Source organism: Rhinolophus ferrumequinum, chromosome 18, assembly GCF_004115265.2.
Source record: "Rhinolophus ferrumequinum isolate MPI-CBG mRhiFer1 chromosome 18, mRhiFer1_v1.p, whole genome shotgun sequence".
In the NCBI taxonomy this organism is placed as follows: domain Eukaryota; kingdom Metazoa; phylum Chordata; class Mammalia; order Chiroptera; family Rhinolophidae; genus Rhinolophus; species Rhinolophus ferrumequinum.
Window position 1 is genome coordinate 589,290 of NC_046301.1, and position 26,215 is coordinate 615,504.

At 48.6% G+C, this 26,215-nt stretch overlaps 1 protein-coding gene across 50 annotated transcripts in view; it reads left to right on the forward strand.

Annotated features, from left to right (window-relative positions):
* The window catches only part of ANK2 (ankyrin 2), a 382,806-nt gene that overhangs the window by 281,608 nt on the left and 74,983 nt on the right, over positions 1–26,215 (forward strand). For 49 of the 50 annotated variants that reach the window (XM_033133572.1, XM_033133577.1, XM_033133570.1 and 46 more), the window contains 11 exons: positions 1,570–1,668; positions 6,507–6,704; positions 8,837–8,935; positions 9,074–9,172; positions 14,062–14,160; positions 19,438–19,635; positions 21,198–21,296; positions 21,624–21,722; positions 22,326–22,523; positions 24,713–24,811; positions 25,415–25,513. In XM_033133572.1, the coding sequence (XP_032989463.1) occupies positions 1,570–1,668; positions 6,507–6,704; positions 8,837–8,935; positions 9,074–9,172; positions 14,062–14,160; positions 19,438–19,635; positions 21,198–21,296; positions 21,624–21,722; positions 22,326–22,523; positions 24,713–24,811; positions 25,415–25,513 (1,386 nt within the window). The remainder of the gene's footprint in view (positions 1–1,569; positions 1,669–6,506; positions 6,705–8,836; positions 8,936–9,073; positions 9,173–14,061; positions 14,161–19,437; positions 19,636–21,197; positions 21,297–21,623; positions 21,723–22,325; positions 22,524–24,712; positions 24,812–25,414; positions 25,514–26,215) is intronic. The other variant, XM_033133575.1, reaches the window with a different exon arrangement.

The following is a 26,215-nucleotide window of genomic DNA, read 5'->3' on the forward strand; positions in this document are numbered from 1 at the left end:
AGTTTTTGCTGGAAGAGCAGTCTTTTCATGCTAACTCCTCAAGCTTCCAGGTCTGTGGTTATTCAGAGTCCTAATACCAGCCAACCAGACTTAACAATGCAAGCATCATTATCAGTCCAGGTTCTGGCTGAAAACAGATGCCAATAAAGGGCCTGTTTACAATTCTGAGGGTGGACTAGGGAAGGTACAGGGACACAGAGTGTCCCTGGGATTGGCAATGGCAGGGCAGGCTCCCATCCCTAACCTGAAAAGTGAGACGTAGAAGACGTTACCAGAACTTCAGGGAGAGAATGGACGCAGATGGCTGCTTTGGCAGGAGCGTGACTTTGGTACAGAGACGCAGCCAGACCTACAAAACCCTAAGCAGCAAGACCTCCCCATAGGCCAGCTAGCCCGAGCCGGAGGGCAAGGAGCCCACCGATAGATCCAGAGACGTGTGTTTGTGGGGCATGCAGAGTGGGCAGGGTGGGGCACGGGTCTGGGGGTAACTGGAAGGTCTGACACACAAACCCCAGGACAGTGGATCAGCAGAGGCAGATGATAAATGTATTAGGAGGAAAGCATAACCCAGAGTCCTGGAAGGAGACAACAGACGTGGGCCTTGGAGCTCTGGGTAAATGACAAGCTCTGGGTCCCCGTGGCTGCCCACCAGCCCTCATGCTCCTGACTGCTTCCTACGGTCTCACCCCCGTTCCCTGTGACACTCTTCATCTTTTGTTCCTGAGGCCTGAAATCACCACTTAATTTATGTGCTCAGGATTTTGTTTACTCTCTCACTTCTTGTCCATTTTGTCTCATATTTCCCACCTCCTCCGCTTTTGGGCCGTGCCACCCCACAGAGAAATTAAATGCAAAGACAGAGGGTATTTAGGAGTGCTCTAAAGGCAGAAACTACCTGAGAAGTATCAGTTCAGGATGTTTTATAAATAACATACAGTCATGCTACAATTTTATTCGATGCTGTTTTAATCCTATTTTTAATAATACATTTTATCTTTGAGAAATCATTATGTAGTTTGTAGATGAAAAACGTGTGTGGCAACCTTTAGAAGAATGTAAAAAAAAAATGACCCTTTCTTTTTATGAGCTTCAGGGAGCATTTAAGAAAATTTGTGAAAACAGTGGCAATTCAAGAGAGAACATAGATGGATAAAATTAAGTAAAGAAGAATTTTTGGTAAAAGTTGTGTTAGGACAACCAAAATGAAATCAGTGAAACAATTTAGCGTCTGAGTTGGCTCCAAGCAACAGGGCTCAAGATCAGCAACCTTCCGAACCTGCGAGAACACTTGACCAGCAGCAGAGCCTGCCACACCGAGCTTCCTTCCATACGCTGGAGCTCTGTGTTCCCTCCCTGCCCCTGTCTCTTCTCTGTCCCTCTCTCGCTCCCTGTCAAGAGCCCTCTGTCGTTGTCTCTCTCACTGGTCTCCTCTGTCATTTAACTGATAGTATGTCTCTTACCGGCCTGCTAAGTCACTAGGATTGAGCTCAGGACACCCTGTCTTCCAGGTGGCAGTAGAGCAGGGTTGGTTTGTAAAGAAAGTGAACGAATTCCTTCCTTCTGTGGCAGGATGGCTTGACCCCACTGCACTGCGCTGCACGAAGTGGACATGACCAGGTGGTACAGCTTCTGCTAGAGCGGGGCGCCCCCTTGCTGGCGAGGACCAAGGTGAGTCACAAGACTGGGGCGGGACCAGGGGAGCCACAGGACTGGGGCGGGACCTGGGGAGGGGGGTGTCACAGGACTGGGGCAGGACCCAAGAGCTCTTGAAGCCACTCTCCTGTGATCTCTGTTTCTCATGAAATATTTCCTAGTGACTCAGTATCCGTGTGCTGGAATGAGTGATATGTATCAGTGTTTTCAGAGTATTAAGATGGACAGATATGTGCATTAAGATTTACTGAGTGTATGCTTCACGTTCTTTCTGCTATTCTTACTGCAGATGGAGGTGTAACTATTACTGTGTTATATGTCAATGGGAGTTATTACGTACAAATGAGAATAACTTATGTTCTCTGAGTCTATGCTTTTGTGATGCTCTGAGATGGCTGTGAATTAATGTAAATTATCTTTTAAAGCAGCACAATTAGCAGTCCAACATCAGTCCTCTAGCTCTCCAACCTCTGTCTCTTAGGCAATCTGGTAAAAAGGATGACTCACCAGTAGGGTGGGTGGATTATAATGGATTAGTGGGTGACATGGAGGACACGAGCTGGCCCAGGCCGTCTACAGAGGACGCTCGACAAGCTTCCTGTTTTCTATGCACAGCAGTATATCTATCCTTGGTCTCATCTCATCAGTGTATTCATCCATGGGGAAAATGCTCATCCATATAAATAAAAACCGGTGAGGAGCCGATTTTATAGGTTTGCACTATAAAAACATATTTTTAAAGGCTTGTTACTGTACACTTACCCATTGTCGAGCCTTACTTGGGGTTACCCGAAACTACCATGAGACACAAGTTGAGAACAATCGCACAGCTGTTTAATGGCTATGCACCAACCCCTGCATCCTTAAGATGACAAAGATTGGCACAAAGGACATTTCTTACCTGTGGACTCCCCCACCCCCACCCCTGAATAGGGTTGGTACCCACTGATGCTCTTACGAAGGCAAGCTGAGAAAAGCCAGGCAGCCAACGTAAGCAGGTTGTTTTCAATTTATGCTACATTTTAATTGATACCTAACTGAAATTATTTGGAGCACGTGCCAGCTCACGCATTTTAAATATGTAGGGAATGAACTCAGTCTTTAGAGATGTGCCCCCTAGGCCATGAAAGGTGCCTTCAGATCAGAAACATACGAAGAAGAGAGAGAAATTGTTTTCGTTCTCACTCCTGCATGAGTATTGCAGAGACTTGTCTTTACAATGCTGTTTTGGGCTGAGTAAGGTGCAGATTTTAGGGAAAGTTTCGCTGAGGAGACGGATTGAAACAGAAAAGGAAATAAGAAAATTGCAGACCAGCCATGTTACTTACAACCAATAAAAAGCACGTATTAAATTGAGGATAGGCAGGTGACACTGTTCCACAAACTATAAAATAATCTTGTCCAGAGTTTTCTCATAATTGTTGTATCACTAATGAAGACCATGGATTACCTAGATGGAAATTTTTAATGGCATTCTTGTAAAATCACATTTCATTCATATGTAAGGATCCTGTATGATTATGTTCCTGTACTCATTCATTCATTCACTCGTTAGATCATTCATTCACGCATGCATCTTCTAACTATCATAGTGAGTAGCTACACTGTGCCAGGCAATGTTCTAGCTACTGAGGAACCATTAGGATGAAGAACACGCAGTCTTAATTTTAAGAAGCTCAGCATTTAGTAGGTGAGATAGATGGGGAGACAGGTACGTCAGTGGGAGCTCCACAGGGGAGGCACATGAAGAAGGAACCGACTCAGTGAGGCCACGGGTGCCTACCACCGGACAACCCTCCCTCCCTCCATCAACACTCCCCGTTTTGAATTACCCATTATTCCTCCTGCAAGCAAATTTTCGTCTGGCTAGTTTTTCACTCCTCCTCATTCTTTGAAAAGTCTAGCTCAGCAAAGTGTGACTCTTCTCCAATGACCCCTATTCTAATTTTTCATGGCCGTGATGACCTTGGCAAGCGCCATACTGATCCTTCCAGTGGGCGTCTCCATTAGGTTGCGGTGAGCCCCCTACATCCTGTCTGTCTGACCACGCACCCCTTCCATGCTCCAGCTAACTGTCCAGAGCCCCGAGTGTATTCTGCTGGGGCCTCAGCCACTGTGTCCACGTCCCTCATCCTCCCAGCATGAATCCGTGCTCACTCACCAGCCACATGCCACCTCACTAAGTGAAGCTCACGTGCTAGCAGCTGCCTGTGGCTGCAGCAGACCCCCCGGCGCAGTGACCCGGCTCGCTGGACATCGCCATCTGGAGCCTTGAGTCGGCCTCGTGGTTCTGGCCGTCACCAATGCCCAGGCGGTATACGCCCGCTCCCTGCTGACTGAGCATTCTGTACTTTCCCTTTTTCCCTCAAACCTTTCGACTTCTTTCCTTGTCTTCACTTCCCACAACACTAAGAAAGTTGAGGCCATCAGGAGAGAACTGCCACAGACTGCCACCTCCGTCCAATGGCGGGAGCCAGGCCCGTATCACGTGTCTCTGCTGTGTCTTTGCTGCCAAATGCCACGGCTGCCCAGTCCTCCCTTCTCAGACCTCCCTGTCAGGTCTGTGAGAGCAGGACCTCCGGAAGCCAACCTGTCTGTCTGTCTGCCTGTCCTCACTCACCTGCTTTCATCTGTAATTCCCACCCTGCTCATATGCTGATGACATACAAACGTAAATCGCTCCCACGGCCGCCTGGGTGTCTGCCGGGCATCTCAGGTCCAGGAAGTGCCAAGTTCAGGGCCTGGTGTTCCCCGTCCCCTCCACGTAGCCCTTCGTAGTCTCTCCAGCTCCATTCATGTCTGTCCCGTACTCTCAGTCTCAGGCCAAATGCCTCATCTAGTGCTTCGCCTCTCCCTCCACATCCTATCACCAAACCTTGTCACCTCTTCCTTCAAAATGTGTCACCAAGTCAGCAACTTCTCCACACTGTCCTCAGCACCCCCTGGTCCAGGTCGCAGCCACCCGCTGGATGACTGCAAGAGTCCCCCGGTGGCCCCTCCTCGTCCCTTCACTGCACCCGTCGTCTCAGCACAGCTGGAGTGGTGGTGCTGTCATCACCCTTCCCATGGTGCCAGCTTGCTCAGGGCGAGTCAGAGGCCTGCTGTGGCTGGTGAGGCCTCTTCCTTCTCTGGCCTCCCTCAGGCACTTGCCTTCAGCCGCTTGTCCTCACTGTCGCCTAGTGGGGCCGGTGGTCCCCACACAGCAGCTTGCACTTGCCTCTCTTCTGCCTTACATGGTCCCCGGACTCAGCAGGACCAGGGCTCCCCACCTTTCGCATCTTCATCCGGACTTGTCGTTCCAGGGAGGCCACTGCCGGCCACCTGCCCCACGCACACTCCTTGGCCGTCCTGCGCTTTGCTTTTCCTCTTAGCACTGGGGGCCTTTAACAAACACGCTCTGAATTTCAGTTCTTCCTCTTTGGAATTGTCTGCTCCCACTGAGAATGTAACCTCCGAGAAGGGTCCCTGTCCCCGGGACTGGATGGGGCCTGAGTGGCGCTCCATCCTTACTTAGGAAAACGAGCAAATAATTCAATGGTACAGATTTTATTTTCCATGTCACCTTTACATGGATAAAACAACATTCAAGACAGAGAGACTCTCAGAGAGACCGACAATACACCAGTCCCAACCCCGCCGAAGCCTGAACTTTTCACTTTGCCCTTGTACACTCTTCTCCGGACACATAAATTCTTTCTCATCAACTTGCTCTTTTTTTCTAAGTTCATTTTATGAATTTCGAAATATAAAAGCAATAATTATGAACAAAGAGTATTTCAAAAACAAAGAAACATATACTAGTAATTTTAAAACCACATACACTGCTACTACCCACAAACCACCAAATAGATTTTGATGGATTTGTTTTTAGCTGTCACCCTTCACTGTTGAAATCACTTTCTTTGTTGAGAACAGTGGGCCGCGGGTCTGTTTTGGCTTTTTATCCAATTTCTGGTTTTTTTTAATGTAACGACTGCCAAACTGGGTACTTGGAACAGTTATTTTCTACTGACCATATTTGCATTGATAAGGCCACTCTCTTTAATGTGCAAAAGTTTTCTAATTTAGTTTCATAATATTTTTTGAATAAATAAACTTATTTATTCAACTTTAAAAAAATGAGTCCTACCTAGACTAATAATTATCAGTGAATTACCCGCTATTTTGTGTCCCTGATGGTGACCTCCAAGAATTAAGGCTAAAGCTGTTTAGGGCAGCATCAATGATGATAAATTATCCTCAAAATGTACAAGTTGGGAGGTCGTTGACCCCTGATCCACATTTGTCTCACACTTTTCTGGCTTTTACTTGACTGCCGTCTCCAAGTCTAGTTCATGTGTCATGATAGAGAAAAGGAACTGTGGGGTTCAGAGCAGCATGGGGTTAAGAGGTGATGGAAGTCTGTCTTTTCCTGATCTCCCCATTTGCTCCTTCTTCATCCTCCTGCCCATTTAGAAGTTAAGAGATTCGTGCAGAGAGGTGAACTGAATATATATTTCTGTGTGTAGAATTGGATACGAATAATATAAGCATCAGGTATCACTTGTTTTTTGTATATCTACTGTGACCCCGATAATTGTGAGATCCAACTGACTCGTCATACCTACTATGTATTCATTCATGAAAGACATATTCATTGGTGTTTTTGCCTAAGAATAGCAGAATAATGAAATTAAAGTTCTCTTAGCTTCCCTTTTTACCAAACATAATCTGCTATATACTTCGATGTCAAATGGAAATAATTTCCTCCCTGCTACCAACTTTGCCAGAGAGCCAAAACTGAATTTGCTGTTTCAGAACCTGAAAGTGATGACTAAAATGGGAACTTGCTTTGGTTTTGTCTTGATGCACAGAATGGGCTGTCTCCGCTTCACATGGCCGCACAGGGGGACCACGTGGAGTGTGTGAAGCACCTGTTACAGCACAAGGCACCTGTCGATGATGTCACCCTGGACTACCTGACGGCCCTCCACGTCGCCGCGCATTGTGGCCACTACCGTGTGACCAAACTCCTTCTGGACAAGAGAGCCAATCCGAATGCCAGAGCCCTGGTAAAGCTGGCCCAGCCCACATTAACTAAGACCAGATCGGGAAAGACAGACCCACATGACTAAGCGGTGGTGCAGACACCACCAGCCATGCACGGTCACAGGCACGCAGTTAACTCTGCTAAATGTGTCACCTCCCACAAGCGCCTGCCTCCTTCATGCTCTCACAGTGTGCTGGTAAATGATGGTGAGCAAGGGTAGATTTCAGAGAATAGCAAGGAAAATTTCTACAATGAGCAAGTTGCAGATAGAGAGGCAACCTCTGGAGCGTTAACAATTTTAAATGGGAAATACAAATCGAAAAGTAGGGAGTTATAAAATAAGTTTTAGACACATCTAGATAGAGTCAAAATAAAAGTATGAAAAAGTTAAACTTTATTGATCTCTTTCTGGGAACAAAAAAGGTGGTAAAGTGGTGAGTGGCTCTGACTGTGTCAGATAGTGTCAAATCTAAGCCTGTGAAAAGTTCACTGGGAGATTTTCCTTCCTGAACTGATGATCCAACCATCGACTAATAGCAAAGTATTGCTTAGTGTCTGACTGCTTCAGGAGGCATTTGATACAGACCATTCCAGAAAGTGCTCAAAGGAAATCGGCAGGAGGCTGTCCCGGGAGCAGCTTCTGTGTCTCCCAAGGTCTAATGCAGAATAAGTTTTCCTTGCTTCACTTATGTTCTAACCACAAGCGTTGGGACTAATTTATGCCTCCCGTTTCCTAATTCTCAAACTAAAAGCAAACCTTTTTTCATACACTAACACGATTTATGTCAGTTAAATCAGTCTTCAGATAATATTTAAGATGAGAGGATGCCATTATAATGATCAAATATCAAATCTTATTTTTATTAGAAATTTTCTACTAGGATTAATTTATTTCTCATTGCCTGGGAAGCCAATATACTTTTAGGGTTATGTGCAATTATGTGAGGATATTTCTTTTCTCACAAGAAGGAAATTACTCATTTTCAATCGGACAGTGGTCAATAAGCTTATACAGTATTGCAATCTGGTAATTACAGTTCTTTTTAGTGCTGCATATATGTGTGGCTATTTCTATGGGGCTTATTACATAGCTCATAAATGTGGACTGACTTAACAAACACAGTGAAGAATCAGTCATTAGGTTCAGTGAGACCCTATGCTTTCCTAAGTACTCTTAGTGTAGGAAATACTGCCTGACCTCGCACAGTCCCCAAGGGACCTGAAAACTTGTTAACTGGCAGAATAGATATTCTATCTGTGGAGATCATTGTTCAAAGACAGACATAATAGTGAAATATAACACATAACTTGTAAGGATTAAGCACAGGATTAGTTAACTGATTTTTATGTAACTTACCCCAATTCCTACTCATTAGCCTAGTTTGAAAAGTTTGAAAATGCCTTGAAGAGTTCTCCACGTTCCTTTGCTTCTGACAGATACCTCCTTCAGTGATTCCAGAAATTCTCCATACTTTTCTTGAAAATAGTTAGGAATTTAATAATCATTTCTTTATAAAATATATTTGATGGACATATCTTATGAAAACTTATTAATATAACATCGAGATATAAAATATTATCAACATAATGATTTATGGTAATATACAACTCCTCATAAAAAATTTTAATACAAGATATATAACTTTTGAATATAAAAAATTATCACCATGAATAATGCTTTCCGCTAATTAGCAAGTCCTCCTCCCGGAGGAAAGTGGTAGCAAGCTGAAACACTGTAGCGGCATTCACGGCCTTGGATTTCTGAAGTAAATTTGATGAACGGTTTTTACACTGTGGGAAACGGCCCTTCGTCAGAAAGCACGTACTCCTCTTTGAGCATCATCACGCCGTTTCATAACCGGACCAGTCAGTGTTTCAGACCTTCGCAAGGGTCATTGTGTCCTGTTGTTCCTTCTCTGAAGAGTAGGCCCGTGTCATTTTCTTGGCTTTCCTTTCTCCGTGGCCACACAAACAGGATGACATGCAGACCCCGCCCGGTAGGCAAGCTGACCTTTCGTTCATCCAAGGTCAACCCCCACAGCGTTAGGGACGTAACACGTGACCACGTGGTGTGGGCGCCTGCGCTGTGCCAGCATGGAGTGTGTGGCAGTGGTGTCTGCATGCTGTCAACTAACTCGGTTGTCTCTCGCACAGAATGGTTTCACTCCCCTGCACATTGCCTGCAAGAAAAACCGCATCAAGGTCATGGAGCTGCTGGTGAAATACGGGGCTTCCATCCAGGCTATCACAGAGGTAGAAAACGCCCCGTCACCGCACGGCCCTCGCTGGCTCCGCTCCCCTTCCGCCCGCCTCTGGCCTCCTCACCCCCCGTGTGTGGGGGGGAGCCGAGCCCGCGCAGAGCAGTGAAACCGCTGTCGCTTTGTTCCGCAGTCCGGCCTCACGCCGATTCACGTGGCCGCCTTCATGGGCCACTTGAACATTGTTCTCCTGCTGCTGCAGAACGGCGCCTCTCCAGATGTCACTAACATTGTGAGTATGGCTGGGTCCGCGGCCGCGGGGCTGCGTGAGCGAGAGTGCGCGTGTGCGCGTGTGCGCGTGTGCGCGGCGCGTGCGCGTCCGTCTGGCGGCGCGCTGTGGGCCGAGACCGCCGCCTCGCGTGAGGTGGGTGAGGGCGCCCCCTGTACGTGAGCGGACGGGGTGCGAGACGTGCTCCGGGGCCCTCGGTGCGCCCGCGCCGGCCGACTGCCTCGTGCCCAGTCCCTCACGGCCCATGGGCACCGCAGACAGACCAGCGCTAGGCGCTTTCTCTCGGTACCAGATTCGCGCTCTTTCACCGAGAGGCGTTGTCCAGGGTCTACCCGGCCGTGAGTGTCGGTTTCGCTTCGGTTTTGTTGGCCACCGTCGGCACCATCGCAGCTCTGCCAGGTATCCCGAATGGGTCGCTGGTCTGCAGACCCTGTCGCTCTGCCCGTAAGTCCTGGACAGCCCAGGGTTTCTGCCCCCCAACCTGAATTAGGGTTCTGGTGCCCAGTTTCTTCACGTCTCTCGTTTTCCTGGGGTCTGCCCCTCTAAACTCTGTCAGATCACCGAGCACAAGCTCGCTCGTGGATGAGAGTCTGCCCCGTGCGAAATGCGGTCGTGGATTTGAAGCTCAGTGGGGCCACTGGTGTACTGAGGTGTCTCAGACTATGCGACAGAGACGACTGTCCCCAGAGGAGCGGCAGTGCTTGTTATTAGAACGAATCTCATTTTCAAGAGCAACTGATTGACCATTGTCGCTAATTCTGGGACTCAATCCTTTTGCATTGTGAGACAGGACGTTCAGGTTCACGTTTCTTGTTTTTGTTTTGTTTTTGAATTGGGGAAGTGTGTTTTTCCGGGCCCCAGCAGCTCCAAGTCACGTTGTTGTTATCAGTCTAGTCGTGGAGGGCGCCGCTCACTGGCCCATGTGGGAGTGGAACCCTCGACCTTGTTGTGAGCACCGCGCTCCAACCGACTGAGCCCTCCGGCCACCCCCAGGTTCACATTTTGTATTCCCTCCCATTTCTCTGCATCTGACACACTGTGAAGTGTCTGCTGCATGGACAAAATCCATGTGATACAAATTTATTCGACTTTAAATATTATTTAATTCTCTCTCTTCATGTGATTTACAGTTGGAACAAAACCATTAAAGAATTGAAATATAAAGTCCATGTTTATAAATTTCTCGAATTACAGCTTATTAGTCCTAAGGTAATAATATCATATGCTAATCTCTACCCTATTAAGAATAACTAATTTCATAACATGCCAGTTTGACTTTAGTTTCTAGTCACTTCTTAGGACTTTAAAAGAGATGACCACCTCTCTTTCTAAGTGGGACCTGTACAAACCAGCAGCTTCCAACAAAGTCCTCTGAAGACTTTCCCAGCATGCTGTGTTTTCCATATTTGCCTTCCAGTGCCTCCAGATCACGGAGCAATGGTGATGCCGTGTTATGATAAGCTAGATAAGTACTTCTATGTGACGCTTAACTGCAGTCTTCCAAGGTAATCTTTGTGAGGGGAGACTTTTGCACAACCGTCAAAGAAAATCCATATGAGATGGTGGTGTGATTCTGGAGCCACTCTAAATTTACTTCTTAAGTGACCGGTTCCAAATCATGTGACAGGTGTAGATTTACTCCATGTTGAAATTCTCTCCGGGGGTGGGGAGGAGCAAAAAAAATGCTAGGGAGGCTACAGATAGATTTTTCACATAAAATAAATAAAACATTAAGTAAACAATAAAAATGTTGACTTTTTTAGGTCCTTAAAGATTCTCAAATTTAGACACTGTTATATGAAACTTTGACTTCCATCTGTTGGGCATTATAGAGTCTTCATTTGTTCGATGTTCTCATCTGTCCGTTACATACTCTTTCCCTTTAGCCCCCTCAAATCAAATACTTGAGAGGTACCTGCCAGTGTAACTGTCTCCTGGACGGGTTTCTTGGCTGGTTTTTGTTTGTTTGTTTGTTTGTTTTTATTTTGGTCTGAGGTGTCTGTCAGGGAGCAGAATCCATGGCAGTAGGGTTGCCAAGGAAAATACAGGACTGCCAGTTAAAGTTGAATTTCAGATAAATGACAAATAATGGTTTTTAATATGTGTATGTCCCCTGCATTTCATGGATATGTTAAAAGAATTAGCAGTTATTGGTCTGGAATGAAAACCTAACTGGTCATTCTGTATTTTTATTTGCGGAATCTGGTAACCCTGCCTTTACAAGGATTCAGCCTTCTCTAGCGTGGGGTGCCTGGGCACTGGTGCGTTCTCAGAGCCTGAGGAGGGAGCCAGTGGCTCCAGACTGCAGGCTGACTGAGGAACCGCGGGTGCTGCCTGCCTGCCTGCCTGCTGTGTAAGTCGGTCCTTTCCTGACCTGTCGTTGGAGCCTTTGTGTGTTGCCCGAAACCGTGTTGCACTTTTGGATGCAGTGCTGTCTGTCGTGCTTTGATGCTTCCCAACTCATGCAGCCAAAGCAGAGCAGTGGAGCTGTCAGCAGAGCAGTTTTAACAGCTGAGAAGGGGGCGTGACATTCAGTGCCTGCTTCAGACATGAGCGCACCCGTTCTCTTGCCAGGCTTGTTTTTGTCTCCAAATTCCCTCCGAGTGTGCTGTGTACCAATAACCCAACCATGTGCCGACATTGTGACTGCAAAGCTCCCTTGCCAGAAAGCTCAGCAGTGCACATGAGCACCCAGAAGGCTGCACTGCCAGTCCTGACACATCCACAGTCCACAGTGTTCACTGACCCCAGTGGGAGCAGAGGCCCAAGCACTTCGGGGCAGTACATTGTGCGGTGTGAGCAAGTGTTCTCTTCGAGCAAGTCAGTGGATTCCTGGCTAAGTTCACACTTGTGTTATGTTTAAGAATTCCCCCAGTCCTCAGTTAGTTAGCCTGCAGTGAGGAAAGCAGGGGGATTGAAGAAGATGAGGTGCCCACACCACGGAAGGGAAGTTACTGATCACAACTCTGTACAACCTCTGTCATTTTCTTATTTACACTTACATATAAACAAGGGCAACATAACATAAAAAGCGACGGGCAATTTACAATAAAAGTCAGCAACCCCAGAGTCATTAAATAAAAATCAAGCCAGACCATATAACTTTCTTTGAATATAACGTTTAAGAGTTCAGAATGGGTTTTATATATAATGTATCGATTTCAAATGTGTAAACACCATAAAAATAACTTATTTTAAGTATAAAATAAGGGTATTGGAATTAGTAAGACGAATACAGGAAGCATTTTACATTTTGAAAATCCCTTACAGAGAAGCTTGGCCTGTAAAGTAAACATAAATTCATCACTGAGTAGGTGCTCCTGAGGCCTCTTTGACTTAACTTATGTTAAGGAAATTTATTTTTGTCTTTATTTCTACTAAAATTAGTAAAATTGCTGTACTTTTATAAGACCTAGAGATTGAGTAAAGATTTGACTTTTCTTTTTTGAGGTTTTGTTTTTAATAGAAGGTCTTAGCTTCATCTATTAGAGACAGGTTTTGGATGATACAGTAAATAAGTTAGAAGTCATGGTTGCCACACAACCAAAGTCTGAAGACAAATTTTGCTATTCCAGTAATAAGTCATTTTATAAAACAATGTATTCCAGATACATTTCTATTACAAAAGTCAAATTATATCATCAGAAAATAAGGACAGTGGAGGATGAATGAGTCATCAATAAAAAGCAAAAATTAGAGTAGACATCAAGTTGAATGCTTTCCAAGTCAGATTATTTGAAATGAACTTCTCACAACCTTAAAGGAATGGGGCCTGTGAATACTGGGAAACACCTCAAGTTCTCCTTAAATCTTCTTGATTTAAGGGTTTCTTGTGCAATGAATCAGAGAAATTACTCTCTGGTATTTTTCGGAAGTATCCCATTACCACAACCAACTTTAAGATCAGTTCCGTTTATTTGGAGGGTTTCCTTCACTTGGTGGAAGTCAGCCTTGTTTTCTAGAATGGTTGTGGTTACTAAGAGCACTAACTTTTAGGCCCGTATCTTATTCCTTTATAACTGTAAGACTCTTTGAATGAATGAACCTCTGCCTTGTTCAGAACTGCATGTGGTTTTAAAATATGCTGAGGAAAAAAACCCCCAAAACCTGTCTTTTAGAGTCAGTAATTAACAAGCTTCCCAAAGAGAAAATTCTCTTCCTCCTAACTGTCCTCCTATGCTGCAGCTTAAGCTACCATTTCCTGGTAAGTGTGAAACCCCGTGGGGCACGAGGACACTGGAGTGGCCCCTGCCCAGGGCTGGCCATCGCAGCAGACGGGATTGGTGACAGTAGCTTTGCTCACCTCTCAGTACTTCTCAAATAACCGTCTAATTAAATAAGCGCACTAATAATAAGCAGAGGCCTCCTGGGCAGGGCAGATCTCATGTCCTGATAGTCACTGTCTAGGTTCGTAACACAAAGACAAACCAAGTGTAAAGTAACAGTTTATTTCAGAAACAGATTTTGAGTATGAAAAGGAATGACAAGTATGGTGCAAGTGACATGAGCTTCCGTGATGTGTTGACACGGTCTTCAGCATCTAATTTCTCATGACAGTGAGATCAAGCTGTCCTTACATAGCTGAGTGTGACAGTGACAGACTTAGACTGAAGGATAAAAGATACCGTCATGCCCCCCAAACCCCGAGTAGGTTGTGCCTGGTTGACTGCAGGTTCAACCTCGGCGTATCCTGGGTGTTTGGGTCCGTGCACTGGTTAGTCGTGGGCTGAAAGAAACAGCCTGTTTGTTTAATGCTTGAGAACATGGGAAGATACAACGTCCGCCTTTCGGACTCCCTGACGACGGCGTGGGGACGCCTCTCGTACATGCGTAGCCTGGGACGCGGCGCTGTGCGGTCGGTCACTGATACTGCGCCCCCTTTGTGCCCGCAGCGCGGGGAGACGGCGCTGCACATGGCCGCCCGGGCGGGGCAGGCGGAGGTGGTGCGCTGCCTGCTGCGGAACGGGGCCCTCGTGGACGCCAGAGCCAGGGTAGGTGCCGCGCCCGCCGGTCCCGCGTGCCGAGTCCCGCCGGGGAGGGGCCGTGGCCCGGGTCTGGGAAGGCCGCGCGTGGGCTAAGTGCGCGCGGGCAACGACCCCGATGTCAGAAGCATCACCGTTTGAAAACGTGTGCCTTTTAGCGTCTAGGAAATGCAGCATTTTCATAGGTTTTCACCTGCGGAAGCACGTTCCCATGTGTCTCTAATTGCATGAATTTCTCATCCTACCTGTGTCACAGAAACACGTATCCACATCCAATTCTCACCCCCAAAGCCGGTGTCCACCGGCAGGCCTCACTGGGTCCTTCACAACAAGCTCTTCTCAGACCGTCGTGTTTCCCTCCGTCGGCTCCACTGTCCCCCTTTCTGGGACGGGTTCATCTTCTTACTCTGGTTTTATGTATTGACAATCTTCCCTTCTTCCACTTTTCCAAAACAGAAGGATTTGGGCCCTGGAGACCGTTTATTGGATTTTCCTGTTTCTAATTGCTTTTCATTCCCACAGGCTGATTTTTCCTTCTTCTTGGTGTCCTCCTCTTCCTTTTCCTTTTTGTTTAAAACTTTGTGTCCCAATTGCTTGTTTCACCTTTCTTTACACTGTGTATAGCGGTAGTTTTCATCATATCCTGTATACTATCTGTTCCATTAACTTTGCACTGGCTGGCATCTTTGGGAGTCTTGTGGAATATTTCAACACTTTCTCTCTTTCGATATCAGATATACCTAAGCTAGAACTCACTTCAGCTGGATTCTCCCGTCCTGACTCCATTTTAGAGTGAATGCAGCTGCCGAAGCCTTTCACATTGTCATTTCATGCCCAGGTCTCCATCATGAGGACTGGACTTAGAAACCTTGGAGCTCTTCCCAGACTTGCTTACCATCCCCTGCCTCTGAATTTTACAGCGTTTTCCCCCAGAACCCAGTCACGCATGGGCAGCCTCACACTACTTGGTGCTTTTAGATGTCACCACCTTTCTATCCACTACGAGGAGGGTGATTTGTGTTTTTTGGGGATCACCACTGGTGTTTCTTGTTCTTAAATACTTAGCGCTTTTGTTATTCACACTGTATTTTTCCCTGCCTCGGCATTTTTCTTCTTTTTCATAAAGACTATTTTTAGAGCAGCTTTAGGTTCGTAGAAAATTGAGAGGAAGGTACAGAGAGTCCCATGCCCCCCTGCCCCCACACACGCACAGCCTCCCACTGCCCACAACCCCCACCAGCTGGGGCATTAGTCACGAGTGACGAGCCTCCATGGATGTCGTCACCACAGCCCACGGTTGACATGGCAGCTCACTCTCGGTGTTGTGTATTCCTGTGGGTTTGGACAAATGTGTCCCCCCACAGAGTGATACAGAAATTGCTCTGCCTGTTCTCGTTTTAAGGTTACCCGCCATCCTGTTATTTCTAAAGAAAACTTTATGGCCAGTCAGTGCTCTCTATCATGAACTTCAGTATTTTTACCAGAAATTGTGATAATATTCCTGGTAAACATTTTGTATTCCATATTTCATAATAAAAGGGCTTCCCACTTATCTTTCAAAATAAAACTGCTTAGTATTTTTCTCTATGAAGACTTTAATTCTGTTTTTAATGGAAATCTCATTTTCGTGTATCTCTGCCATTTTTTTTTTTATTATCAATTTAACCTATTATTACTGCCTTACACCTTTTTGGGTATCATCTGAAACCCCTTCCTCAAAAACCACTGGCTGTAGACTCTTTCCTTTGAAATATTATAACATTTATGTGTGTATGTATCTACTTTTACACACAAATTCCACCAGTTCTATTGTTTTACTTCTCTTTTGCAACTATACTTAGTCTCATGGTCTGCATATAGACATCTTTAATTTTTTATTCCTACTTATTTAAATATTAAATGTCACATCAGCCTTTGTTTGCTTGTTTTCAGCTCCGCCACCTGCCGTAAGATGTAACTGAGGTGCCTCCCTGCAGCATTCTTGTGACTGGACAGCACAAGTGTCACAGCTCATTGGGCATAAAAAGCACCTGTCGGGTGCAGACTGAGCAGCCCGGGGTGGGGCCAAACCTGCTTTCCTTGCAAACTCACGGGTGATGGCCACTCCCCAGGGGACAGACTGAGCGGCTGGAGCTCTGGTTTTCCCTCTCATGGGCGCTGCATTTTACTCTCCACACGAGTTATTATTTTCATGGAGCCCCTTGGGGCTCCATGGGACTCTGGTTCAGTTAACTCTTTGCAATGATGTGTAATCCCTGAAGCATGTGACACATGCTCTTATTTAACTGCTGTAGGACAGCTTAGGTCCTAAAGTTCAAGATTGCACTGACTTGCCTGAGGTCACAGAGTTGAAAGGACAAGAAAGAGGTTTCTGTGCTGACAGCTTTATGTCCCATTTCAGACGTAAAGGGAGCCCTTCACTCTGCCACCAAACAAACAGCTGGATTCTGATAGCCACTGCCCACCTGAGCGGACATCTGTGGCCGAGATCTGTGGCCTATTCATGAGGTGGGGTGACAGGGTGACATCCCCTTAGAGCCACATGGAGTCGGGGTGTCCACTTCCTCCCCAGGAGGGCTGTTCCCAGAAGAAGGGTCAGGGGGCATCAGGCAGAAAAACCAATACCTATCTGCTGAGTTTGCCCCTTGGTATCTCAATGTGCACATGCACGTATAGCACACACGCTCCTGACCTGCTCCCACTTCTCTACAATTCGCTCTCTCCAAGGGGAGACAGCCAAAATTAGAGCCAGACGCATTGGAGAGCAGGGGCCTCCCCTCTTCTGTCAGCAGTGTGCCTAGGAAGGTCTCTCCTCGTGTCCTCCACAGGCCTGCCTACGGGGAGTTGTCTTGCTTAAGGAGCCCATGTTCTCTGGGCACAGGAGGGGCTCTGGCACCTGCTCTGGCGACTGACAGTCCCAGGGCCCTGGGCTGAAACTCACGTGCTACTGAATTCACTTACAATTTTAGAAGCTGCCAGCCCCTTTGGTTCCAGGAATCCCGTTAGCTAGAAACCACTAGCAGAAAATGGATCAAATCTTTGGGCCCTGTCCCAGCCACTGCTATTTCCGTCTTTTGGTAAAAGGAGTGGGGCCCACAAGTCCCCTACTTTTGGAATTCGGCAGCCTGTGGCAGTAAGGCAGAGCTCGTCCCCTTCTGGCCATGTCACAGCCAGTGCACCTTGCCAGGATGGAACTGTCGCCCCTTCTGTTGGGAAGACGCCCCCGTTTTGTTTTAGCCCCCCCCCCCCCCCCGTGATTGTAACGCTCTGCTTTCCTAGTTGTCTCCTGTGGCTGAAATCAGCTTGTGCGTGGGGCTACACATCGCACTTCGCAGCTCAGGGGACGGTTCCCCAAACCTCCCAGGGCTGAGGCTCCCATCACAGCCGGAAGACTTTTAACCAAATTTGCATGTTCTTGCCTTTGCCACTTCCAGTGGGGCTATAGCAGAGATTGAAGAAAGTGGGCAAGACAGCTTATGTCTTTTTTTAACTGAATAAATGTTTTTATTATTATTACTATTATTATTATTACCTCAATTGCTTCCTTGTCTTAATGTTCTTCGAGACAAGCCTGCTGCTCCGTGGTCTGAGAACCACGCGTAATAGTTGACATTTGAACCGAATGCTTGGCTACCCCCCGTCACGCATGGCCACTGCTTAGCTGTGGGTTAGGACTCATCACTGCCCCACTCTTCCCGTCACTCATCAGAAACACAGCTGACATTGTGTCACCCTGTTAAGTCTGCAGGTGGAAGTCCAAGGGAGCGAACCCCGAAGCAGCAGGTGTCAGCCCTGAGCTCCAGGTCTGTTCTGTGATGGTTGTGGTCCGCTGTGCATCCATCTTTATCACAGTTAATTCTGCCGTGTTTCACAGGAAGTTGTGTCATCTAAAGTGTTGTCAGTCTCCTTGCCTTTTGAGAGTCCCCTTGTCCTGTTAGTTTTCTTAATGGTCACATCATTGTCCCTATTTCTGTAGAATGTCCAGGCAAATGCCTCTCTTTAGAAGCCAAGGCCTGAGTTCAAGTCCTGTTTTAGTAGCTGAGTGACCTTGGACAATCCTGGGGAACTCATGGAGCTTCTCTTAATCTCTCTTCTGTGGAAGATGGTTTAGTACTACTTTTCCCACCTTCTTTTCAGGTCTGTATGAGGACAGGAGCGAGTGTGCCTCACACGTGAAGAAGTTTATGTCTGCCACATCTTTGTAAAGTTCCAGTTCTATTACTCAAATAATTGAATTACGATGATTATTTTCACCTCTCACCGCCCTGAAACTCATGCAGTGCTGCTTCTGTCTTCCGGCAGCCCCCTCTTGCTCCTCTTTTCTTATAACTGGGAGACACTGCCTGTTCTGAGCAGCTGTCCCCACCGCCCTGCTGTGCCTGCCCTACTCGCCTCAGCCCGGGAAGCTCGCCCAGCTTCCCTCCTGCTGTCACCACGTCGCGCCCGCGGGCCGACTGTGAAGGCAGTCCCCTTGTCCTCGAGGCCACACAGTCTTCTTTTTACAAGACAGCGGTTTGCTCTGGTTCTCCTAGCACTGCAGGCATTTTCCTGACTACAGCTGGACTCAGGTGACTTCCGAGCCTCCTCAGACATGTCCTGCTGTCCCTTACACCAGTGCATTCTTTCTGTGTCTTTCAATGAAAGCACTCGGCTAATAGTTAACCCCATTTCCTCCTTGCCAGAGTTCCTTTTCATCTCTGAAGTCCTGGATGCAAGTCCCAGACCCATGTGCTGCATTTCCTGGAACATTTATACAGTCAGAGTACAATGTCTCTTTTATCCGCAGTCTCTCCTTGAAGAAATGACCAGCTTTTGTGTCCCTGGCATGCTGAGCGGAACAAGAACAAAATTTTCCCAGCATTCCTCATTCTTTTGTACTTGATACGGTTCCTGGAATAAACACTCTCTTAGTGAAAGCTTTTGGATGAGAATCTAGGTCTCAGGACTTCTGGATTAGATTTCTTTCTTATTCAGAACCATGAGTTGTTTATATTTAAACATAAATGAGGGCTGGAGCCTAATGAGTTGAGAAACATTTTGGTATGCCTAGGAAACAGTGGGCCAGTTCCTGGAGATACACATTTGTGAAGAATCGAAGGAGGATCTTGTGACCAAACAGGTCACCTCTGTGGCAAACGCTAAAGAAGCCGGGCTCAGGGGTAGTAACTGTTTCCATGTGCACAGGGGTTCCTGGACATTCCCAGAAGCCGCAATGCGATGTCTGAGTAAAGTGTATGTCTGGGTCTTCGCATCTGGCACTAATGCTTGACTTGATTTAACTTGTAGGAAGAACAGACGCCCTTACATATCGCCTCTCGCCTGGGGAAGACGGAGATTGTCCAGCTGCTCCTACAACATATGGCTCATCCAGACGCAGCCACTACCAACGGGTACACGCCACTGCACATCTCTGCCCGGGAAGGCCGGGTGGACGTGGCATCTGTCCTCTTGGAAGCGGGGGCTGCCCAGTCCTTAGCTACCAAGGTAAGGGGAGGCCTCACGACAGCATGGGCCAAGAGGGATCCCGCGTCAGGGTCTCTGCTCTGCGGCAAAGACCGTCCGGGGGGGAGGCCTCTGACTGACTGCTTTCTCTTTCATTATTTTAGATTCATTTTCTAAATGGTTAAAGGGGATCATGAGATTCCCTATCATATTTTCCGCAGGAGTGCTGGACTCGTTCTTCTAACTAGTACCAGTGCTGTTTCCAGTATAGCTCTCCAGTGCTTCAGCTAGGACAGTTTCCATACAGCAGGGGCTGCCCTCCCTTCCCTTCCCACTATGAAGTCTAGCCTGTATTCCCACAAGGAAACAAAAGCCCCAGATATACTGAACTAGTGTAACTAACGCGGAGGAGACATTACACCAGATTGGCAGTGTTGAGTGTAAGGCTTTTGGTCCTTTCTAGAAGCTACTTCACTTCACCTTGTATTTTCCTGCCACTGGTTCACACTGGTCCTTACCAGCTGCCCTCTTGCTCGGGTATGTGCATTGTCTAAATAGAGCAGGGCTAGAGAATCCCGCTTTATTAGTTATTGTCATCGAACAAAGAATACACACCAGCCTGAATTTTTCTTACGTTCAGATTTTCATGCTGGGGCAGAGTAGTAGTTTTCTCCACTTGTTACACTGGATTTGGAATTTCCTGGTTGCATGTGACTGAGAAGAAAACACGAACCCAGCTAACTGGAGCCAAGGAGACTGGGCTAGTTAGTGCTGGAGGGTGGGGCTAGGACACGCAAAGGGCACAGCCAGAGCTGCTGGCAGGCAGAGTGCTTCCTGCAAGTAGTGCAGTGGTGCGGATGCTTGAGGGTATTCGGTTAGCTCACAGTGAGGACGCATCAGCGCTGCCTCTGGGGTGGGAATGTGCCGGAGAACCGAATTACAGAGCAGGAGCAGCAGCCCTCTGGCCGCCGGCTCACCTGCTGCCTGTGCTGTAAAACCTGCTCCGATGTATGCAAGTGGGAATCACCCAGGTGCTAACATCTGAGGAGCTGAAAGCCGAGGGCACTTCATGGAAGGAGCCCACGCACGCAGCGTGTCCCCGAGAGGCGAGCAGTCGTGCTGGGAGGTGCTTTGCAATGGCGAGCCGTGGTTTTCGTTTTGTCCACCATGTAGCTTGCTGTTTCTGCAGAAAATACAAATCAACTGAATCACAATCTTAAAATTTAATTGAAGAAATTTGGAATTCAGGTCTTATAAAAAGGATAGAGAGAAGGTTGAAGAGAGGGCAGCTGTTGTCTCAATCCTACTCGTTTTAGAGACAGGAAAGAGACAGGCTGCGTTTTCACGCACAGACTGGAGCCATTTTCCTGACACTAGGGGCTTTTATAAACCCCACCTACAAAGTCACATTTCAGGCTCCTAAACTAAAAGTTCTCCGGTTCAGTCTGCCCAAACTTGGGGTGTGAATTCCATTCTTCATCATGGTCCGGTTGGTGGCTAAGAGTCAGTGCTTCTAGCATTTCCCCAAACACGTGGTTTGCTGAGCATGTGACCAACTGAGCTGGGTGTGGCGGGCCGCACAACCTTTCCCTCCCGCCTTCCAGAAGGGCTTCACGCCCCTGCACGTGGCTGCCAAGTACGGGAGCCTAGACGTGGCGAAGCTGCTGCTGCAACGGCGCGCGGCCGCGGACGCTGCGGGCAAGGTACGTGCTCGGCGACACCGGTACTGCTCCTGGGGGCCCTGTGTACGGGGTCCCAGTGGGCTCGGCGCAGCCCTCGTCCACGCTGCGACGCCCACGGAGTGGGCCCAGGGCACTCTACTTGTCGTGGCTCCTCGCGGGAGCTCGCCCGTCACTTTCAGGGTTGGCAGCGGCATAATGGGAGGTCTTCGGTCCTTGGGGGCCGGTTCTGCCGTCCTTTGAACCCGTACCCACCTAACTTGCACTTGACTAGTGTCTGCTCCTACGCACGCTGGTGGCTCCGGGGCGGCTGGCGCGCCGGCTCACGTGGGATCCTGCCGCCCTTTGCAGAACGGCCTGACCCCACTGCACGTGGCCGCTCATTACGACAACCAGAAGGTGGCGTTGCTGCTGCTGGAGAAAGGGGCTTCCCCTCACGCCACTGCCAAGGTGAGGCCACGCGGTCTGCGCTTGCGGGGCCCTGGGAGCTCTCCCCAAGGGAGAGCTTTGCAACACGTGCGCGTGGGATGACTGCCTGGCTCTGCAGTGGCTTTTGGCGCTGAATGCTGAGGAAGTACCACCAACCAGGAGCGTGTTAGCAGGAGTCCTGGGCTCCACCTTGCGCTCACTGTTCACACTGTACCCGAAGGTCACCATTAAGTGCTGGTGGCACCTTTCAAGGGCAGTCTGAGAAACTGGAATAGTTGTCCCTTGTGGAGGCAGTGTGTCGGGCAGAGGGGAAGGAATGGGGAAGGGTGGCCTGGAAAAGAAGACTAAGGGAGCTAGGAAACCATCTGGGGGTATTCAAAGGTGGGCCCCTAGAAGAAGAGCTCTTCCGGAAAGGGAGCTCCGCCTTCTGCACCGACCTCTGTCTAGGAATGGGGCGCCTGGTGACATTGGTTGCAAAGATTTGGATGCTGTTGATGGGAACTTGTGATGAGTGAGACTCTGGGTTTACCATAAACGCATCTTTAACTTCTGTTGATTAGAGAGGCTCGCTTCCTCCATGGAGACCTCTTAGGCTCACAGTGTTTGCTCTGTTGAATGTTTTAGAATGGCTACACTCCTTTACATATTGCTGCCAAGAAGAACCAGATGCAGATCGCTTCCACACTCCTGAACTACGGAGCAGAGACTAACAGTGTGACGAAGCAGGGAGTAACGCCCCTCCACCTGGCCTCCCAGGAGGGGCACACAGATATGGTCTCCCTGCTCCTGGATAAGGGTGCCAGCATCCACGTGTCAACCAAGGTATTGTTTTTGCCTCTCGTTTTAGCCGACAGTCTTAGATGAATGTAAACAGACCAGTCAGAGTCGGCTGGGGACAACAAGGGGCTGTGTGTTGAAAGGAAAGAGTCTGGTGGAGTTCAAGGACACAAAGTGGTCAGCCTTCTGAGGGGCTGGGCCGGCAGGAGGTGGGGAGCCAGGCTCACAGACTCTCCGAGTTGCGGCATCTTTGCATCTTGACTTGCAGTGCACGTCACTTCCCTTCCTTCTGTCTGTAGACCTGTTCTCCGAGCATGCGTCCTGGGAGGCTCCCTGCTGTGCTCCCAAGAGGTCACTTGACTGCTCTCCAGCAGGCAGGCGAATTGCCGTAGGGCCTGCTGGTCCTCATTCCAGACCCCAGGGAGAGGTGACAGTCCACCTGGGGTGTGGCCCAGACAACTGCTTCTGAACTGCTGCTCTATGCCCATGGCCCAAGCCATTCTCCAGCCCACTGGGCCTCAGGCAGCTTGGGCGGGACGGGGGTGGGGGGCGCAGCAGACGCAGTGAAATACGGATTCTGAGCCCGCTTCAAGTTGGCATGGGTGGTGGAGGTCAGAGAATGAGAGCAGTTAATAAGGTGCCTCAGGCATCTCACCTTTTCCAGAGACAGGCCTCTGTGGACACGCGCACGAATAGAGTAACAGTCAGGGATGTAGGGGAAAGATACCGTCACACATAACTCTGCTTCAATTTTCACAAGAATAGGTGTCTGTATGTCTGTCTGTCTGTCTTATACTCTACGTACGCCCTGAAACCAGCTGCAACTGTACAGGTATCGCAGGTGATCAGCAAAACCATTAATACATTTCCTCCTTGCTTTTGAAAAGTGTGTATGTTCTTTTCCAGTTTAAGACCAACTGAAATCAGTAATGTCCTGCTCTCCAAATGCTTACTGGTCACAAGGAAGTGTGATGGAGAACGGATACCACAGCCCTCACCCAGTCCCACGGCTTCATAACATTTAAAGCCCCAGCTGTGAGAGGGGATGCCCTTCTCTCTGGGCAGCCCTCGCGTTCAGAGGTCGGAGAACCTGCTGGTGTCTGGAGGTGGCACACGGTGAGGGCCGTGAATGCCGATGGCTGGGGCTCAGCCTCTCCTGACTGTAGGCGAGAGGCCTGCAAACCCATGTGCGACATCTGCTGGGTCTGACGGGATGTGCGCTGGGGGCGGGGTGTGGTCCACCCCAGAGGCCAGTCCGCCGCGCAGTCAGGAGAGGGACGTACCGGAGAGGGGACAGGAAGCCATGGTGTGGGGGACATGAGCTGGAGGGTGACCTCCAAGGCAGCAGCGCATGTCCACTGACATGCTCCAGTGGCTGGGAAACCTCCTGGTGAATGAACGGGCTCAGAAGACACCTGGGAGACACAGGTGACAGGCCTTCACGCTACTCTTTTTTTTTTTTTTTTTTTTAAATTTATTGGGGTGACAATTGTTAGTAAAATTACATAGATTTCAGGTGTGCAATTCTGTATCACATCACGCTACTCTTTAAACTGCAGTTTTCCTTCCTAGAAGCTACGTGCTGTGTGGTGAGGCTGCCAGGTCGTGGCCACGCCCATTCTCTGTTCTTGCATCCTTTATCAGTTTCTAGCTGTACTTGCATATTCAGTTAATTAAGGTCATTACTTGGTGTGTACATGCCAAGCATTTTACACAAAACTGGCCAACTTATGCTCTACATACATGGATGTGACGGGGTAACTTTTTCTTTAGCATTTGCAGAAACCTAGAAAACAGGGTGCTCTCTTTGGGTGCTGGAGAAACCATTGTGAACTCATGTCTTGTCACTATATCTTGTACGTTGCTGCGATACTTTGTTGCTGACAATGTAGGTTAGTTCTGCTCACAAGGTGGAAGGAGGGCTGGTTGGGCGAGTGCTGCAGGGAGTACACGGCTTAGCGGGAGGCACGGGTGGGTTGGAATGACTTGTCCGGAAGCTCAGTCGCGCAGTTATTTTTCAGTTGGCGCCCAGTATAGAAAATATGATTTGAGTGTTGATTGGCTCAGAGAATCCGTCTCAGGTGGCAAGTCAGTCGCGCGGAGGGTTTGCCCTCAGTTTCTGCTGCGCTTTCTGGGGAGAGGCTGTGACTCCGGCTCTTTTCAGGACCTGGCGTTCCGGTGACACAGTGTATTTTCCTCCTGAAATGCACCCTTTGCTCCCGTTCTCTCCGTAGAGCGGCCTCACTGCCTTACACCTCGCCGCCCAGGAAGATAAAGTGAACGTGGCCGATATTCTCACCAAGCACGGCGCTGACAGGGACGCCCACACGAAGGTACTGTCACAGTCTGGGTGACGCCAAGTGGCCCCACCAGGTCACCCCAAGTCCAGGGTCCCCCCAAGAATCCATTCTGAACCAGTCACGCCTGTCGTGTTCCCAGGCCGAGTTCCCTGGGTCCTGTTCCCTGGGTCCCCTTCTGCTGCGTCTAGTGGTCAGCGTGGACTCAGGGCCCCTGCAGGCAGACCTGGCCATGCAGGCAGAAGCTACCGTCTGCCTCTTGCTCAGCCAGTCAAGAGGACACACCTGTCCCCATGTCCCGGGTGAAATGGCTTTTCCTTCTCTATGCCATGACATCCCTCAAGCCCACCTGGGCTCCATTTTTCACAAGTCTCCTCCAGATTCTCCTACAACTCATCCTCCCGTCTGCAGTCCTGTCATTTATGTATCTCATGGTCCTTGTCAGATCAGCTGGCCTTTCCTAGCATTAAGTCCCGTTTCCTGGGTCTGCTCCGACCCTGCTTTGTATCCATAGGACACACAAAATCTGCTAAGTAACATTTGTACAGCAGGTGGACTCTGTCCCCACCCTGCGTCACCCCTCTACCCTCAGGTATGAAGCACTGCACTTGTCATCAGCTTGTTTGTTGTTCTTTACAGCTTGGTTACACTCCTTTAATTGTGGCTTGTCACTATGGAAATGTGAAAATGGTCAACTTTCTTCTGAAGCAGGGAGCAAACGTCAACGCAAAGACCAAGGTAAATACTTGTTCTGATTTCATTTCTGTCAACACAAGGGCTCAGCCACGTGGATGCTCCCCTGGCTCATGTGCCACAAGTGTGTTTCTCGTCAAGTCGCTAGAAGGGGGATGTAGCATGTGGGCTGTTTGAGACTTTCGCTCCTGTAACCTGGGCCAGCCATGCAGGCTGGCTTCACACCTTCTGTGACAAAGTTAGAGAAGCCCTTTCTGCCGGCACAGAGGGACCTGCCAGGACACCCATGTTCCGGCCGCGTCCCTTTGTTTCAGGGCCTTGGGCCCCGTCCCCAGTCCCCTCTGTGGGGAAATATACGCAGGCGGCCTAGCCCTTCTTGTTTCAAAACTAACAGTCATTAAATGCACGCTATGCGTCATATGTAGGTTATGTATGATTTTATGGATATTAAATCATACGGTCCCTAAAGAATGTCATGGTCTCATGTTGTCACATGTCTGTTTCACACCGTGAGTTTAAATAACTTACCTAAGGTCACAGAGTATTAATGGCAGAATCAGCATTGAGAGCCAGGCTGTGCCTCAGGCCAGCGCTCTGACCTGCCGTGGAACTCTGTCCTGGGCCCACGGGGCTGCAGGGCCTGACCCGTTGTCGTCCATTCTCCTCCCTGACGTTCATTCTGCACTGCTGCTTCCGGCCCCATCCACCCTTTCTATTCATTCCAGCCTCTACCGTGTGGCCTGACCC